Below are 16,503 nucleotides of genomic sequence, written 5' to 3'. Positions count from 1 at the left end.
TCACTCGCTCTGAGACCTGAAGTAGTTGCCGCGGCTTTTGTGGCGCGATGGGTAACGATGTTTCGTGGGTGACTGTTGTTGATGTGTGCAGAGGTTCCCTGGTTCAAGCCCAGGTTGGGGTGAGGAGAGGGACTGAAGCTATACTGTTACATTGGTGCCGTGACCCGGATCACTGGTTACTGCGGAACAGAAGGAAGTCAAAGGGGGGTGAGTGTAACTGATGTGAAATGGCTAGTTAGTTAGCGGTGGTGCGCGTCTCTCGCTCTGAGACCTGAAGTAGTTGTTCCCCTTGCTCTGCAAGGGCTGCGGCTGTTGTGGCGCGATGGGTGACGATGCTTCGTGGGTGTCTGTTGTTGATGTGTGCAGAGGGTCCCTGGTTCAAGCCCAGGGACGGAAGCTATAGTGTGTGTATGTGTGTGTGTGTGTGTGTGGTCTTGTTCTTCCATCCTCGTGGTTGCCTGAAATCACCAAAAGTCCACACAAGGATTGTAAAACAAGAAAATTCTCCCTTGTGGGGACATATTAAGATTTAGGGTTCGGATTATAGGTTAAAGTTAGGGTTAGGTTTAAGATTAGGGGTTAGGGGAAATAAGATTTTAAATGGATATACATTTTAGGTCCCCAAGAGCAAACAAGTGTGTGTGGTTGTGTGTGTGTGTGTGTGTGTGTGTGTGTGTGTGGTTGTGCGTGTGTGTGTGTGTGTGTGTGTGCTCGCCTTACCTTCTTCTTGTCCCTCATGGAGCCTTTTCCGCGCACCATGATTTTACATCCTGTCTCTGCCTCCAGCTGCTTGGCTGTCAGCCCCCGTGGTCCCAGGATACGGCCCACAAAGTTAAACTGCCAGAGAAACACACACACACACACACACACACGCACACACACACACGCACACACACACGCACACACACACACACACAAATTAGAACCTGGGCTCAGAATCAGAGCAGTTCTTGAACATAGACAACAGGACACTTTATCATTGATATGTATGAGGACATAGTAGACAGTTGAAACATATCTGTAATGGAAATGTTAACTGATTTTCTCAACCCTGACATGTTGAGAAGAGAGAGGGATCAGATACAAAGATATGGAAGCACAGAGAAAGAACGAGAAAACAAGGCGATGATGCAGACGAGGTAGCCCGTCGCATGACCCTCCCACCTCGCTGTAATCTCACGCCCTCATCACCCGCCTGGCGCTCTTACACAATGACGCTCGATGGCGGCTGAAAAGCAGCCGATATCGGGAGTGTCTTGCGACCAGACGCCGCTGACAAGATAAGGCTCAGCAATCGTTCGCCCATCGATCAGCAGCTCCTCTCTGCTCTTCTCCTCACTGGACTTTACACTGCCTGTCAGTCAAGACTCATGAGGGCTGCTGCATATTGATGAGCTGGGACTGAGACTGACACACAGACAGGTCCTGGGCCTTAAAGGACAAGAGAGACAGACTGACTGACTGGCCAAGTTAATAGCAACAAGACCTACTGGGTTCAAACGAAACAGAGCAAGAACAACAATGAAAGGTTTTAAAGATTGGCATTCACCATTATCTCCACTGATCACTTCATGTCAATACAGATGTAGGATCTTAATTTGAGCCAGTTTGCTACAGCAGGAAAATAACCCCGTAGCAACAGGAAATGCGAATTATTATGTGGACTCGGTACCGGTACTCCTATTTATTGTGTTACTCTTTTCTATTTTTATTAGCACATTTTATACTTTTTAACTATGAATGGTTGGGAAAGGGCTCATAAGTAAGCACTTAACGGTAAAGAAAACAGTTAAAGTCTACACCTGTTGTATTCGGCACATGTGACAAATAAAATTTGATTTGCTTTTAATTATAATGAATGGACATTTTTGAATGGTTGATACATTTTTCGCGTGGGGAAAATCAAGTCAGAAATGTAAAAAGTGGAAAATGCTAAATTGAGAAGCATTTTTAAACCTCAAATACACCACAAGTTTTACATTTCCTGCACTTTCTTCCTGCAACAGGGTGATCAAATTAAGATCCTACATCTGTACATTCACTTTGACAGTGTTTTGAATCAAAGGATGTGAGTGACGAAGAGCTGTGGGAAACATATGGACTACTATGGTTACTCCCTCCTCTGTGGCTATCAAAGTGCTGTGCAACACAAATAATTGAGCTTGAAGTATTGACAATCCATTAAAATGAGGTCCGGAAGATTTTACTGCGTTACAGTTCATATAAGGAAATCAGTGAATTTAAAGATATTCATTAGGCCCTAATCTACGGATTTCACATGACTGGGAACACAGATATGAATGTGTTGGTCACGACGCCATACACCTGGTCTGCGGTTTGAGGCCGGTTGGACATACTGGAAAATTCTCTAAAACAACGTTGAAGGCGGCTTATGGTAGAGAAATAAACATTCAATTATCTGGCAACAGCTCTGGTGGACATTCCTGCAGTCAGCATGTCAATTGCACGCTCCTTCAAAGCTTGAGACATTTATGGCATTGTGCCGTGTGACAAAACTGCACAAGGTGCACCTGTGTAATGATCACGCTGTTTAATCAGCTTCTTGATATGCCACACCTGTCAGGTGGATGGATTGTCTTGTCAAGGGACAAATGCTCATTAACAGGGATATAAACAAATTTGAGCGCAAAATTTGAGAGAAATACACTTCTTGTGCGTATGGAACATTTCTGGGATGTTTTATTTCAGCTCATGAAACATGGGACCAGCACTTTACATGTTGCGTTTATATTTTTGTTCAGTATATATTGTCTTTCTGTTGGCTCTGCAGCTCTCGTGTCCAAAGTTATGTACTGTGCGATGAGCAAGAGCAATGTTTATCGTGTGCTCTGCCCTTCTTTCAATTTTGCTCTCTCCCTCCCCCCTTTTCCTCTCGTCTCTCCCTCGCTATGGAAATTCTGTCCATCGGCAACATGAAGCTCTATTTGCTTATCTTTGAATACCAACCCGAAAGAAAGTACAAAATGTACAAGAAATGCCTACAAACATTGTGGAATCTCCAGTTTCACCCTCCAAACCTCTAAATGACTGAGATGTACCGAATAAACAGACCCCATGCTGTCTTCCTGTGTGTTTCAGCACCTCGCTGAAAGCCCAGTTGTTTTAGCCGTTTGTCAGCTGCCAAAGTAAGGAGTTTGCACCTGGCATGGTTGAAAAGGGCACATTCTACTGCTCTGCCATGCACTATGTCCCTATACACAATACACACACACACACACACACACACACACACACACACACCACTCCCCAACGACAAGATATAACAAAGACAATATCTCAGCATAGAGACACAGGTCACTCCATAGAGCCAGCTTTCTGCATAATCCTCAATGCCTGCCATTTAAGACAATTTCACTTTTGCAATCTCTCTTTGATTGGGCATCACAGAGGTATACAGGTTTTTGCATGACGGTGTTCGAGAGCTCAGTCAGTGGTGTCACACTAGTCAATCACGCTTTCTTATCTCCTGGATAAAATATGTTCCTTTTGAGCCTGAACAATCATAGAAACCACAGGACTTCCTCATTTTCATAAGTACAGCTCAGCTCAAATTCACCGGGAAGGGAAATCAAAAAGCCAGGCTACAGGAGTTATCGCCACTCTCTGACGCAGGTCTCTCTGTACCACACCGTTGTGTTCGTTGCAATACAGAGACACCGGCCGCGGAACAACCATCACTTTCACCCTACAATTCAGAAGAAACCCTCGGCGCAGCTGCCAGGAGATTCCGGATCGAGGCAGGCTCTCTCTCTCTCTCTCTCTCTCTTACACCTTGACTGTCATGATGATGACGATGATGAAGATCAGCATCAACATCATCATCATCATCATCATGTAGACGATGACCATCTACTGAAAAAAATAAATAATAATTTCCCTACCTACGACGTTTCAACAAAATATCTGAGCCGTCGGAACCCTTCTAGTTTTCCAAAGCATGAAAAGTCAAATGCATTATCATAGTCAAACATCCCCTCCTCTGTAAAAAAAAAAACGGTTCATGAAAGAGCATCTGACTTATTCATAGTGACACAACCCGGCGCAACAAAAAGTGCAAGTGACAGCATGAAGGTGAAAGGGGATTCGAAGAAACACTTCTCAACCCCCTCTGGTCTCCCTCCGGTCTGTCACCTGCATGTTGCTATCCCTCCTTTAGGAGCATCCCTCTCTCCTCCCCTCTTCTGCCCAGCTTTGTGTTCCAAGTCTCCTAACCCATCATGCCAAGCACAGTACTTCGATGCATTTGGCAGTGATGAATGCCTCCGAGTAGGGTTGAGGTGGGGAATTGGGGATCGTAAGGCTTTGTGTGTTTTGAGAGGACAGTAGTATGTGTGTGTGTGTCTCTGTGTGTGTGTGTGTGTGTGTGTGTGTGTGTGTGTGTGTGTGTGTGTGTGTGTGTGTGTGTGTGTGTGCTTTCCCTGCACGTGCATGTGTTTTGAGACAAGGTAAATAAAAAAGGGCAGAATTAGAATCCCATCTCCCATCTTGTCAGGCGAAATCTGGGCGAGTGACTGGCAATGTGAGAGAGGGGATTTGCGTGAAGGTTATCAGCATTGGTAGGGTTAGTGTGCTTCAGACAAGAATTGTCTTTGTGGAGGGTGCCCCCCTACCCCCCACGTCCCTCTTCCAGTAGGGCCGGGACGATACCAGTACCGCAAATACTCGTTAGTATCGTGGCAAGGAAACAAAACACACAATTTCACTTCTTTAGCCATAATGTTGGAAACAAACATCATTATGTTGTCATCCATAGTCACATTTATTTATTTTCAAAGTTATAGGACACTATATTTGACACACAGCAGGTTTTTAACGGACCAAAGAATTTGATCTGCTTTGTGTTCTCATTTATGCCATGGGAAAAAATGATTGTGATACTGGTATCGTCCCAGCCTTAACTTCCTGTGTTTAACCTTTTCTGTCAGACGTCGAGTGATCCACATGGCAGCTGCAGCTCACTCAGCATCACAACGGGCATTCTCTTTCTTTTAAAGAACCAACACAGGGCCGCAGCAGGTGCACTGGGGTCAAACACATACTGTATTCATGTGTGTCCACTGTCCATGTATTTATAAAGCAAGTGAGTCTCTCGGCCCAACTGCACAATTTCCGACATTTCTAGGGTGGACGGGTGGAAACTGGACCGGGTGGATAGAGTAAGTTCAAATCATTGCAGTAAAATGGTGGATCCAAACCCCCATCCATAGTATTGATCAGAGCAGCCAGCTGGAGAGGCCAACAGGACAGAGACAGATTGAGTCAGTGGCCCCAGCAACGACACAACCCATCTCCACTCCTCCCCAAAACTAAGAGAGAGGGAAGTGGAGAGTGAGAAAATCCATTGAAGCTAATGGAATGTCTAATATCTGCTTTTAAAGGACTCGCCCTATTTATCCAATCTGGGCAGTGGAGATTAAGTATGTTTTCCATCAACTACAATAAAAACCGAAAGTAATTAGGGCCATTTTAAACCGAGAGCATGCTGGACCAATCGGCACACACTCACACTGATCTCATTGTTTTATGAAGATAAACGAGCTACTTTAATAGGCAAATGAATTACTGCGTGACTTCTAATAGCACTCTGCTCTAATTCCCTTCTGCAGGATGTCTTTTGTTTTCATTATTACGGAGGACAGAGGGCGAGCGTGCAGGAAGAAAGGCCAGATAGCTCTTTCAACAGGTGAGTGTGTGTGAGAATGTGCGTGTGATTATTGACCTAATCATAATTGACCTTTCAAATATCTTTTAAGTGTGTTTGAACATGAAACAGGGTTTACCCTAAGCTACTTTTTTCCAATTCATTAATTAAACTAGGCTTCTTTTCACTTAAACGTTTCAATTCGCCAGTCAGAAAAGTCCTTATAGCCCTCTCCCGCTAGAATGAATGATATGCATCTTGTAGTGATCTTTGGATAGGACAGGCGCTTGTCAATCACAAAGCGAGCAATGACAGGGAAACACCGCTGGTTTGTCAGAAGGCTGTCTGTCCCGCCTCTCGGTACCTGTGTCAACGTTGTGCGCTGTGGTTGGCTGCAGTTGGACTTCTTCCACGGAGGGAGAGCATGATGCTTCATCGTCTCCTGTGAGTGAATTTACACGCACCCTGTAATGTAAGCAGTATCGACGAGTTGAAATCCACTTCATTGTGAATTATTCTTTTATTTTGCCTGTTTCGTAGGCCTATAGTCAGTCACAGTGTCAGGGCACATAGGCTATTTCCTGTTCTTTTGACTGGCAGCTTGTGTTGACTAGTGTATAAAAGGTGTCGAACTGACCCGACATAAAGTCAATCTCCTACATGCCTTTGCGATCCATAAATCATACAACGTAGTTCTATGCCCATGGTAGCGCTTCTGAACAAGTTAACCCCCAACAAGAACTGCTCCCCGGGCGTCGATGACCTGGATGTCGATTAAGGCAGCCCCCCCCCCCCAGCTCTCTGATTCAGAGGGGTTGGGTTAAACGCGGAAAACATATTTTCACATGAATGCATTCAGTTGTATCCCCCTTTCCATTGAAAGTGACTCGTCAGTGTAGCCTAGTGATGGGCAAACGGCTCTTTTTGAACAGATATTTTAGGTGAACGGAAACCGAATTGCATCGGTGAGCGAGCCGTTCTTTTTGCTCCCCCATTTGCATACTGGTAGGCTGCTTTTTGCCGATTATCTGCAGGTAAATTATGAAAACATTCAATGAGAAAGTTAGAGGTGTAAATATCATACCCCACCAAAAATGCTCACCTCCTCTGTTATTGTAATGGTTTGTGGTTAGCATATCTTGGGGGTATGATATAAAATGCTAACCTCCCCTGTTATTGTAATGGTTTGTGGTTAGCATGTCTTGGGGGTATGATATAAAATGCTAACCTCCCCTGTTATTGTAATGGTTTGTGGTTAGCATGTCTTGGGGGTATGATATAAAATGCTAACCTCCCCTGTTATTGTAATGGTTTGTGGTTAGCATGTCTTGGGGCTATGATATAAAATGCTAACCTCCCCTGTTATTGTAATGGTTTGTGGTTAGCATGTCTTGGGGCTATGATATAAAATGCTAACCTCCCCTGTTATTGTAATGGTGAGAGGTTAGCATGTCTTGGGGCTATGATATAAAATGCTAACCTCCCCTGTTATTGTAATGGTGAGAGGTTAGCATGTCTTGGGGCTATGATATAAAATGCTAACCTCCCCTGTTATTGTAATGGTGAGAGGTTAGCATGTCTTGGGGGTATGATCTTTGTGTCTCTAACTTTCTCACTCACCATTATTCACGATTCATTCATGATTTTCCGTAATCATAGTAGCATCCACATTAACGTAGAAGTATTAAAAAAAACATATTCTATTCTTATTTACAATAAAAGTGATTTCAAAATGACACTACATTATTTACCATTCATTTTTATTGGGCACAAAATAATCTGAAACACAACTAAAGCAAACTGCAAATGCATCCAACAAGTGTGTAGAGTCACACGCTTGATATAGTCATTGTGTGTGTAACCGATGTGAAATGGCTAGTTAGTTAGTGGTGGTGCGCGCTAATAGCGTTTCAATCAGTGACGTCACTCGCTCTGAGACCTGAAGTGGTTGTTCCCCTTGCGTTGCAAGGCTTTTGTGGCGCGATGGGTAACGATTCTTCGTGGGGTGTCAGTTGTTGATGTGTGCAAGGGTCCCTGGTTCGAGCCCAGGTTGGGGCGAAGAGAGGGACGGAACCTGCACAGTTACATGTGCTTGGAATATGGGACCAAATCCTATACTTTTGACTACTTTAATACACATAAGTGAATTTGTCCAAATACTTTTGGTCCCCTAAAATGGGGACACTATGTACAAAAAGTGCTGTAATTTCTAAATGGTTCACCCGATATGGATGAAAATACCCTAAAATGAAAGCTGACAGTCTGCACTTTAACAATCTGCACTCATAGTCATTGTACCATTTCAAATCCAAAGAACTGGAGTACAGAACCAAAAAACAACAAACCATTTGTCACTGTCCAAATATTTTTGGCCCTCACTGTACATGGAACTATCCAAATAAAGTGAAACTGAATCTACATAACCGAAGGATTTTCCTCCCCATAGCCATAGATTTAGTAGAATGACATATTGGCATTTCGTCATCCGTTTGAGCAGTGTGTGTTGGATGACAGAATGAGGTGAGCCTCATCCGCTGCCGGATGATGATGCTGTGTGTCAGCTTAGCGGTCCTAATGTCCTAATGAACCCTAATTAACCTTCATTAGCCATGCTTGTGACCCACAACGCCTGTGTTGCTGTGTTGCTGGAACCTTCCTCTCTCCCCTGTGTCTAGCTCGGGTTTCTTATCATCACAATAATGAGGGGGCTAATTTATACTGCATAGTTCACCTAATCACAGACAGCCCTCCCTCCTCTCTCACCCTTTTACTCACTTCTCAATCTTCTCTGCACCTCAAGTGGACCTCACGCAGCAGGGACGGGAGGGAGGACTGACCTCTTAAAGTCAAGGTCACTCCTCCCAGCCCTCTCTCCCTCTGTCTCTCTCTCACACACAAACAAGTGTGCGGACAAACACACACACATAGAACACCTACACAGGGACAACACACCCCACACGAAAAACACAGGAAAAAGCAGCCGCTCAATCTACAGTCCCTGTCCAGTTTGGGTCTCTCTGCGTCACTCAATTAAAAGTAAGACACCTGGAGTGATGGATAAATTACATCCACTAATGCTGTCTCTCTGCTAGAGTGTTTATTCTTCAAATAGGGAGAGAGAGAGAGACACACAGTACATAGATAGGCAATTTGGAAGTGTGTGTGTGTGCTATCTCCACTCTCTATTCTTCCCTCCCCGTCTCCCTCCCTCCCTCCCCGTCTCTCTCTCTCTCCCTCCCTCCCCGTCTCTCTCCCTCCCTCCCCGTCTCTCCCTCCCTCCCCGTCTCTCTCTCTCTCCCTCCCTCCCCGTCTCTCTCTCTCCCTCCCTCCCCGTCTCTCTCTCTCTCCCTCCCTCCCCGTCTCTCTCTCTCTCCCTCCCTCCCCGTCTCTCTCTCTCTCCCTCCCTCCCCGTCTCTCTCTCTCCCTCCCTCCCCGTCTCTCTCTCTCTCCCTCCCTCCCTCCCCGTCTCTCTCTCTCTCCCCTCCCTCCCCGTCTCTCTCTCTCTCTCTCCCTCCCTCCCCGTCTCTCTCTCTCTCTCTCCCTCCCTCCCCGTCTCTCTCTCCCTCCCCGTCTCCCTCCCTCCCCGTCTCTCTCTCCCTCCCTCCCTCCCCGTCTCCCTCCCTCCCCGTCTCCCTCCCTCCACGTCTCCCTCCCTACACGTCTCCCTCCCTACACGTCTCCCTCTCTCTCCCTCCCTCCCCGTCTCTCTCTCTCTCTCTCCCTCCCTCCCCGTCTCTCTCTCCCTCCCCGTCTCCCTCCCTCCCCGTCTCTCTCTCCCTCCCTCCCTCCCCGTCTCCCTCCCTCCCCGTCTCCCTCCCTCCACGTCTCCCTCCCTCCACGTCTCCCTCCCTCCACGTCTCCCTCCCTACACGTCTCCCTCCCTCCTTGGCTCCCTCCCTCCTTGGCTTCCTCCCTCCTTGGCTTCCTCCCTCCTTGGCTTCCTCCCTCCTTGGCTTCCTCCCTCCTTGGCTTCCTCCCTCCCTGGCTTCCTCCCTCCTTGAGGTTTGTGAAGGATGGCCAAGGCCAAATGAGAGGACTGTGGGAGAATGAATCCAGCCACACATGCAATGATTAATAAATCAGTAATGGTCTCTCTCTCTCTCATCTCTGCTGTGGATGAGCATGACCCAGAAAAAGACACGCAGCAGCCAAATGATTGATGACAACAGCTAATTTCCATTGCCTGTCCCTCTCCCTCCACCTCACACTGTTGTATTGAGCACAATTAAAAGCTTTGTCCCCACAAACTCCTGCAATGTATTTATAGTCCACTAGAAAACAATCCATTAACCACACTATTCCCCCTTTCTTTTTAAACGCACACACACACTCGCTTTCGCACACACTCGCTTTCATTGCCTAATAACATTGTTCAGCAAATTGGAATGGGTGTGGGCTGCCAAAACAGTGGCAGCAGCGCTGCGAGGAGTTTGAAGGGGGAAATTCATTTCCGTGCCGCTGCTCTCCTGTCCCAGAGACGAGGGTGAGACACGAGAGAATCTCTCTTTATCAGACAGACCAGGCCGCGACTCCCCTGCCCCAATTCCCCCAAATCATCTCACACACACATTCATCATCAACTCGCCCACACACACACACACACACACACACACACACTTATTTGAGATGTTTTTTTGAAGAGGTAGGTTCCCTCATATCAAGGGCACACACTTACTACGTTGTGAAATCTGTTATGAATGTATTGTCATTTTTATTTGTTTTTAAAATGTATAATTGCCTTAATTTTGCTGGATCCCAGGAAGAGTAGATGCGGCCTTGGCAGCAGCTAATGGGGATCCATAATAAATACAAGCATCAACACCTCTCCAACCTCCCAACAACTCTCCCACCCTATCCTTGACTTCCACTCCCTCCTTAAACCCCACCATTACTCCCTCTACCCCTCTACAGGGTAGCACCCCATGCCTGCCCTTAACCATTCCCCCCCAGGTGGAGGTAATGGGTATCCCCCAGTAACTCCCCTTCCCTACATTTATGCAAACACCATCCCTCTCTACCCCCACCCTCCCATGCCACCCGGGGCTAGAATTGGAGTGCTTCAGAAGCAGTTCCATGAAGAGCCATAGAGCTGATAGTTTTAAGTTAATGATTTCCTACATGGGGGTCCTCTGCAATTAGCAAAGAGGTGCTGCACCCTCAACCAAAACACTACTCTCCAAATGATAGAATGTCATATTCCCGTATTCCTTATTCCGAGTTAAAATAAAGAAGCTTTCCTCACACCGCTCAACTAGGTCAAAATCAACTCAAAATCAAAGCAAACTTTATTTGTCACGTGCGATGAATACAACAAGTGTAGACCTTACCGTGAAATGCTTACTTACAAGCTCTTAACCAACAGTGCAGTTCAAGAAGAGTTAAGAAAATATTTACCAAATAAACTAAAGTAAAAAATGATAAAAAGTAACACAATAAAATAATAACGAGGCTATATACAGGGGGTACCGGTACCGAGTCAGTGTGCAGGGGTATAGGTTAGTTGAGGTAATTTGTACATGTAGGTGGGGGTGAAGTGACTATGCATAGATAATAAACAGCGAGTAGCAGCAGTGTACAAAAAGGGAGGGGGACGACGACAATTAAAAGTATTACTTTAACTTTTTCATTACTTAGATTTGTATTGTCTAGTCGAGTTTGTTGAAAATGGCTGTTTTTAAAGACTATGAAGTGATGTGGCATATCTGTTGCTTTGCCTTGGTACTGCAGAAATAAAGCTACGGCTCCATCTTACTGGGATGTCATGACAACTGTAGCTACATATGATGACACCGATATCCGGACTTCTGTAATGAAAAAAATATACACTACCGGTCAAAAGTTTTGGACACACCTACTCATTCATGGGTTTTTCTTTATTTGTACTATTTTCTACATTGTAGAATAATAGTGAAGACATCAAAACAATGAATTAACACATATGGAATCATGTAGAGATTCTTCAAATAGCCACCCTTTGCCTTGATGACAGCTTTGCACACTCTTGGCATTCTCTCAACCAGCTTCACCTGGAATGCTTTTCCAACAGTCTTGAAGGAGTTCCCACATATGCAGTGTGCAGGGGTACAGGTTAGTCAAGGTTATTTGTACATGTAGGTAGGGGTGAAGTGACTATGCATAGACAATAAACAGCGAGTAGCAGCAGTGTATAAAACAAATAGAGGGGGGGTGTCAATGTAAATAGTCTGGTGGCCATTTGATTAATTTTTCAGCAGTCTTACGGCTTGGGGGTAGAAGCTGTTTTCGGAGCCCTTTGGTTCTAGACTCGGTGCTCCGGTTCTGCTTGTCGTGCGGTAGCAGAGAAAACAGTCTATGACTTGGGTGACTGGAGTCTCTGACAATTTTATGGGCTTTTCTCTGACAGCGCCTATTATATAGGTCTTGAATGGCAAGAAGCTTGGCCCCCAGTGATGTACTGGGCCGTATGCACTACCCTCTGTAGCCGAGCAGTTGCCATACCAGGCGGTGATGCAACTGGTCAGGATGCTCTCGATTGTGCAGCTGTAGAACTTTGAGTATCTGGGCACCCATTCCAAATCTTTTCAGTCTCCTGATGGGGAAAAGGTTTTGTCGTGCCCTCTTCACGACTGTCTTGGTGTGTTTGGATCACGATAGTATGTTGGTGATGTGGACATCAAGGAACTTGAAACTCTTGACCCGCTCCACTACAGCCCCGTAGATGTTAATGGGGGCCTGTTCGGCCTGCCTTTTTCTGTAGTCCACGATCAGCTCCTTTGTTTTGTTCACATTGAGGGAGAGGTTGTTGTCCTGGCACCACACTGCCAGGTCTCTGACCTCCTCCCTATAGGTTGTCTCATCGTTGTTGGTGATCAGGCCTACCACTGTTGTTTCGTCCGCAAACTTAATGATGGTGTTGGAGTCGTGTTTTGCCACGCAGTCGTGGGTGAACAGGGAGTACTGGGGGAGGCCCGACAGGAAGTCCAGGATCCAGATGCAGAGGGAGGTGTTTAGTCCCAAGGTCCTGAGCTTAGTGATGAGCTTTGTGGGCACTATGGTGTTGAACGCTGAGCTGTAGAAAATGAACAGCATTCTCACATAGGTGTTCCTTTTGTCCAGGTGGGAAAGGGCAGTGTCGAGAGTGATTGAGATTGCGTCATCTGTGGATCTGTTGGGGTGGTATGCAAATTGGAGTGGGTCTAGGGTTTCTGGGATAATGGTGTTGATGAGCCATGACCAGCCTTTCAAAGCACTTCATGGCTACCGACATGAGTGCTACGGGGTGATAATAATTTAGGCAGGTTACCTTCACTTCCTTGGGCACAGGGACTATGGTGGTCTGCTTGAAACATGTAGGTATTACAGACTCGGTCAGGGAGAGGTTGAAAATGTCAGTGAAGACACTTGCCCGTTGGCCTGCGCATGCTTTGAGTACACGTCCTGGTAATCTGTCTGGGCCCGCGGCTTTGTGAATGTTGACCTGTTTATAAGGTCTTGCTCACATCGGCTACCGAGAGCGTTATCACACAGTCATCTCGTGCATGCTTCAGTGTTGCTTGCCTCGAAGCGAGCATAAAAGGTATTTAGCTTGTCTGGTAGGCTCGTGTCACTGGGCAGCTCACGTATGGGTTTCCCTTTGTAATAGTTTTCAAGCCCTGCCACATTCGTAGAGCGTCAGAGCCGCTGTAGTAGGATTCAATCTTAATCCTGTATTGACGGTTTGCTTGTGGTTCATCTGAGGGCATAGCGGGAATTCTTATAAGCGTCCGGATTAGTGTCCCGCTCCTTGAAAGCGGCAGCTCTAGCCTTTAGCTCGATGCAGATGTTGCCTGTAATCCAGGGCTTCTGGTTGGGATATGTACGTACGGTCACTGTGGGAATGACGTCGTCAATGCACTTATTGATGAAGCCGATGACTGAGGTGGTATACTCCTCAATGCCATTGGATGAATCCCGGAACATATTCCAGTCTGTGCTAGTAAAACAGTCCTGTAGTGTAGAATCTGCGTCATCTGACCACTTCCGTATTGAGCGAGTCACTGGTACTTCCTGCTTTAGTTTTTGCTTGTAAGCAGGAATCAGCAGGATAGAATTATGGTCAGATTTGCCACATGGAGGGCGGGGGAAAGCTTTGTATGCATCTCTGTGTGTGGAGTAAAGGTGATAGAGTTTTTTTTCCCTCTGGTTGCTCATGTGACAAACTGGTAAAATTTGGTAAAACTGATTTAAGTTTGCCTGCATTAACGTCCCTGGCCACTAGGAGTGCCGCTTCTGGATGAGCATTTTCTTGTTTGCTTATGGCCTTACAGAGTTGGTTGAGTGCGGTCTTAGTGCCAGCATTGGTTTGTGGTGGTAAATAGATGGCTACGAATAATATAGATGAGAACTCTCTTGGTAGATAGTCTGGTCTACAGCTTATCATGAGGTATTCTACCTCAGGTGAGCAATACCTTGAGACTTCTTTAATATTAGACATTGAGCACCCGCTGTTATTGACAAATAGACACACACCTCCACCCCTCGTCTTACCAGATGTAGCTTCTTCTCTGTTCTGCCGGTGCATGGAAAATCCAGCCAGCTCTATATTATCCATGTCGTCGTTCAGCCACAACTCGGTGAAACATAAGATATTACAGTTTTTAATGTCCCGTTGGTACTATAATCGTAATTTTATTTTCCAATGATTGCACGTTAGCCAGTAGAACAGATGGCAGTGGGAGTTTGCCTACGGATTCTCAGAAGGCAGCCCGATCTGCGCCCTGATTTCCTCCATCTTTTCTTCACGCAAATGACGGGGATTTGGGCCTGTTTCCGGGAAAGCAGTATATCCTTCTCGTCGGACTCGTCACAGAAAAAAGCTTCTTCCAGTTTGAGGTGAGTAATCGCTGTTATTTTCGGTCATAAGAGACGGTAGCAGCAATATTATGTACAAAATAAGTTAAAAAAATAAGTTACAAACACAAAAAAAACTAAATAGCACAGTTGGTTAGGAGCATGTAAAACGTCAGCCATCCTCTTCGGCGCCATTTTAACTGATCCTCCCGGTCACAAACACTATCAACTCTTATTGTCAGTAATGATAATTATCAGTAATGATAAGCATATGTGTAAAACCGATACGCACACACAGGCACACGCACACACACACACACACACACACACGCACGGCTCCAGCACTCTCAGCTGGGGGCTATTTGAAGCCCTCTCATATAATCTCTCAGTGTTCCTAATGAACCCATCCTCAGTAATAATGTTCCTCCCGGTCCTTCAGAGGAGCAAGGACAACCAGCATCGACACTCACTCTGCTGCTGCTGTCCTTTACCAGAGACTAGAAGAGCAGGCCAAGACACACTGACTGGGAAAGAGAGAGAGAGACTCAAGAGATCTACAACATTTTCTCAGACCCCCACTACAGGCGGACAGACTGCAGAGACACATTATTATCTTATACCATCTATAGCCATCCATATTCCCAATCTATTATGAATTCATAACATGCAACAACACCAAAAAAAGGCAGTTCTGTACAAAATCCACTGGGCACAGACGTCAACGACTAGTTTCGATATAAATTTGGTTGAGTTGTCAACTAACGGGAATTCATCGTGAAATCAACCAACAAATTCACCATGTCATTGGATTTAGGTTAAACGTTGGGTGAAAAACAGACGAAGCCCCTTACATTTATAACTTTTGCGAATACAATCCGTTTTCCACATTGATTCAACATCATCACATTGAATTTTTTGGGGGTTGAAATTACGTGGAAACAACATTGATTCAACCAGTTTTTGTCCAGTAGGTGGTCAATAGGAGGCAGTCTGTATCATGGGTGGTCTGTGTACACTGACTTAACTACTACCGTTTCCCCCCAGGTGAAAAACGGCGGCATAAACAACCTTTGAAAAGCCTCAGCAGAAATACAGTAGACGAATCCGGACTGGAGCTGTGCGTTACAACCTCCAATGACTCAACTCCATTAATGCTGCCCACGCAACAATCAGCCACTCAGAAGAAGAAGTTAATTGGGATCAATCAGCTCGGAGCTCGGCTCGCTACCCCTGGGCCAGGCTTAGGCGAGCAGGATCCGAGGGCGATTGCCTAAAAGATTTGTTAACAACAACGCGGATAGTTTCAGGTGCGAGTTAGAACATACGCACACGCGCGAGGTTGAGGTAAGTTCAACGTGGGGACTCACGTCGATGATGCAATCTTCCGCCTAGTGCCCACTGCCTGATGCATTTCTGTTGTTTCTTCATTTCTCCTTACACGACACGTTTACATGACTAATAACACGGAGGTAAAGAAACAGCACAGCAGTTCAGCAATAATATATTAAGTCCCGAAACAGAACGCAACTTTCGGAAGTTTATGGGTTGATATAAACTGTATCTTTCAACAATGTAGCGCTGAGAGTACCGGTTGAGTGCCATTATGCAAGCCCATGTCAATAAATAGCTAGCTGAGACTATTCTTCACATGTGGACGGATCAGTCCAATAAAAGTAGCCGTCCCCCCCTGGGGTTTACACGGTGCCCAGTCAGAATCCCACTGCACCCAGAACTCTTAACCCAATCAATAACTGGCACATTGAGCCCACCCTCTAACGCAGAGGATAGTAGATCACCAGGACTTGTAATAACTTGGTAATCCTATAAGGCTGATACTGAATGCGGCCACACCCAGTTTACCCACAGTTATATTATTCATATTCATCTAGGGAAAGTGCCTTGACGCAAACATACATTTTTCATCGTAGACTTGTGGTGGTTCTTCAGGTGCGTGTGTGTGTGTGTGTGTGTGTGTGTGTATTTCCCTGCTAGCAGCAGTGGGGAGATAACCCATGTGTGTGAGTATCTCCGTA

At 45.8% G+C, this 16,503-nt stretch overlaps 1 protein-coding gene across 4 annotated transcripts in view; it reads right to left on the bottom strand.

Moving 5' to 3' along the window:
* LOC106605787 (protein quaking) overlaps positions 1 to 16,503 on the bottom strand; it is a 104,725-nt gene that overhangs the window by 59,654 nt on the left and 28,568 nt on the right. For all 4 annotated transcript variants that reach the window (XR_006770183.1, XM_014201744.2, XM_014201737.2 and 1 more), the window contains exon 3: positions 721 to 837. Coding sequence is in view for 3 of the 4 variants with exons in the window: in XM_014201744.2 (XP_014057219.1) it covers positions 721 to 837 (117 nt within the window). In the remaining variant the exon portion in view is untranslated. The remainder of the gene's footprint in view (positions 1 to 720; positions 838 to 16,503) is intronic.

This window comes from Salmo salar, chromosome ssa01, assembly GCF_905237065.1.
Source record: "Salmo salar chromosome ssa01, Ssal_v3.1, whole genome shotgun sequence".
Taxonomy (NCBI): Eukaryota; Metazoa; Chordata; class Actinopteri; order Salmoniformes; family Salmonidae; genus Salmo; species Salmo salar.
This window is presented reverse-complemented; position numbering and strand designations above follow the sequence as displayed.